This window comes from Cibotium barometz, chromosome 41 (genome assembly GCF_041138505.1).
Source record: "Cibotium barometz isolate CiBa-2024 chromosome 41, ASM4113850v1, whole genome shotgun sequence".
NCBI classification, from domain to species: Eukaryota; Viridiplantae; Streptophyta; class Polypodiopsida; order Cyatheales; family Cibotiaceae; genus Cibotium; species Cibotium barometz.
The window spans coordinates 42,121,574-42,123,841 of record NC_141086.1 but is presented as its reverse complement, the minus strand read 5'-3'; the positions used below and the strand labels follow the sequence as shown (position 1 = coordinate 42,123,841).

Genomic DNA, 2,268 nt, shown 5'->3' with positions numbered 1-2,268 from the left:
TTTACTAACAGTGGTCTCTCTCTCTCTCTCTCTCTCCCTCTCTCCCTCTCACGAATCAGGCTAAGAGTCCTGAGGTAACTAGAAAAATCTGTTCTCTCTCTCTCTCTCTCTCTCTCTCTCTCTCTCTCTCTCTACACACACACACAAGCTTTTTTACTAACAGCGGTCTCTCTCTTCAATAGATTGCATCTATGTGTACGTAAACAGTCTAGCCACAGAGGAACTCCAATCTAATCTCATATTTCTCAGTCCAGCCTCATATATTGACTCTAAAACATTTCTTTTATTTGTGCAGGTTTCAAATCTATTCTCCAACTTTAAAGATTACAAGAGGCTTCTTTCTGCAGGTTAAAATTTACATTCTTTATAAGTTTCTCAATTGCTGATTTTTTTCTTCTCTTTTTGTTCCGAGTTAGCATGTGGATGTTTATGTGTGCCAATTTTAATACAGGTTTAATGGAAAACATATGCACTCCAGATTTAAATATGCTGTGGGAAGAAGAATATGTTCCTTCCACACAAATGTCTGAGCACTCTAATGATTCTTCCTTCTTTCATTCTATTAGCAAGAATGCTCATGATAGTATGCATATGTCTCCAAAACCTTCTGAACCATTGTCCTCTAAGTGCATGCCAAGAGTAGTTCGAACCCCATTAGAAAGCATCACCAATTGCATGAAAAATGACCCTAGTTTAAGAGGCAAAACCCCCAAGGTAGGGAGGAAAAGAACCAAGGTATCAAGTTCTTCAGCAGTGGCTAGAAAATCAACAAAACCGACCAATGAAATAGCTTGCAAGCGAGACCAAATGCAGTCTACTCCGCATCCACACTCAGAAGCTATTGATTTCCAGCAGACAACACCTTCAAAAGATCAACCTATTGCACCACAAAAATTATTTTTCCGGGGTGGGAATTGGTCACTCAAGGAAACCATCACATTAATGGATGCACGTGCAAAACTTATAGAAGATATGAAAGATGGGAATCTTGCTGCCACATTGAAAACACAAGATGAACGATGGGAGTTCATATCACGGTATTGTGTGCAACATGGAGTACTATGCTCGGCTGATCAATGTTTGTTTCGTTGGGATCGAATAAGTTCAGCCTTCAAGAAGATTAATGACTATGAGCGGCATATTCCATCCGGTTGCGATGGGTATTGGACAATGAATCCAAATAAAAGACAAGAGTTCAAACTCCCTCGTAACTTTACCGAAGATGTCTACACAGCAATGCTAAATCGCATGGGCAATGAAAGGTCAATAAATCCGGGAAACATAGTCTATGATACCTCAGCTGATTTGTTGGGTAAGTAATTATCTACTTTACACTAAAAACAAATGTGAATGTGCATTCAAAGCTAAAATTTTTGTACTAATGATTTTTGCTCTACATGAAATTTGTAGGAGATGGATCGTCTTCACCGAACAAAGCCACAAATGCAAGCAAGAAGGAAGATGAACATGCTATGGAAGAAGAAGGCTCTACCGGAAAGAAGCGAAAGAGAGGAGAGATGTCCGTGCTAAAGAGGGAGTTGGAAGGCATGACAAGGCAGCTTCTTGCTTTCATGGAAGCACTAGATGCAAAAAGAGTAAAGAATGATGATGACATAATGGAGTTGACAAAAGCAGAGTTTGAAGAGATCGTGGCTCTCAACCGCAAGCGTGTGGCTTTAGAAGAAGAGTCTAATCAATCCTTGAAGCAAATTGCTAATGCTTTTCAATGCTTCGCTCTACAAGTATCATCCTCAAGCATGGCTGGCAATCAAATGTAGTAGCGATCTCTCCTAGACATGGCATATTTTTGGTACATTTTGTAGCTGAAATTACAAACAGTCTATATGTGCAAATCGACATATGGCCTTGATCTTGTAATATTTTGAACTATATAGGCAATCATCCAAGTAGCCATGTTTTGGTTTCAGACAATTTGTATCTACATATCTAAGGCTTAATGACTAATTTTCAATATTTAAACTATATATGCAGTGTATGTGCTTTCTATTTGCTGGTTTAGTTTATGCTGCATACACTTGCACCTTCTTGTTTATGTCTTGTATGCTTTCTTTTGATTCCCTTTAAATGAAAGCGCAAATGATGATCAGCTCTAGCTCTCAAAAGCCCTACATCTAGAAGGGGCTCCTACAGCTGATCCGCCCCCTACATAGTGCTGATTATATATATGCTGATCCGCTGTGCATATTGCACGCTTATCCCATTGATGCAGCTGTTGTTGCTGATAACTACTACGATGCAGATTATCCC

At 39.3% G+C, this 2,268-nt stretch overlaps 1 protein-coding gene across 1 annotated transcript; it reads left to right on the top strand.

Annotated features, from left to right (window-relative positions):
- Positions 1-227: 227 nt before the first annotated feature.
- Positions 228-1,985, top strand: LOC147614961 (uncharacterized). Its single transcript, XM_086779819.1, has 2 exons — positions 228-1,312; positions 1,411-1,985. Exons 1-2 carry the CDS (start codon positions 418-420, stop codon positions 1,776-1,778), a joined length of 1,263 nt encoding a protein of 420 aa, XP_086635945.1. The 5' UTR covers positions 228-417; the 3' UTR covers positions 1,779-1,985.
- The last annotated feature ends 283 nt before the right edge of the window (positions 1,986-2,268 follow it).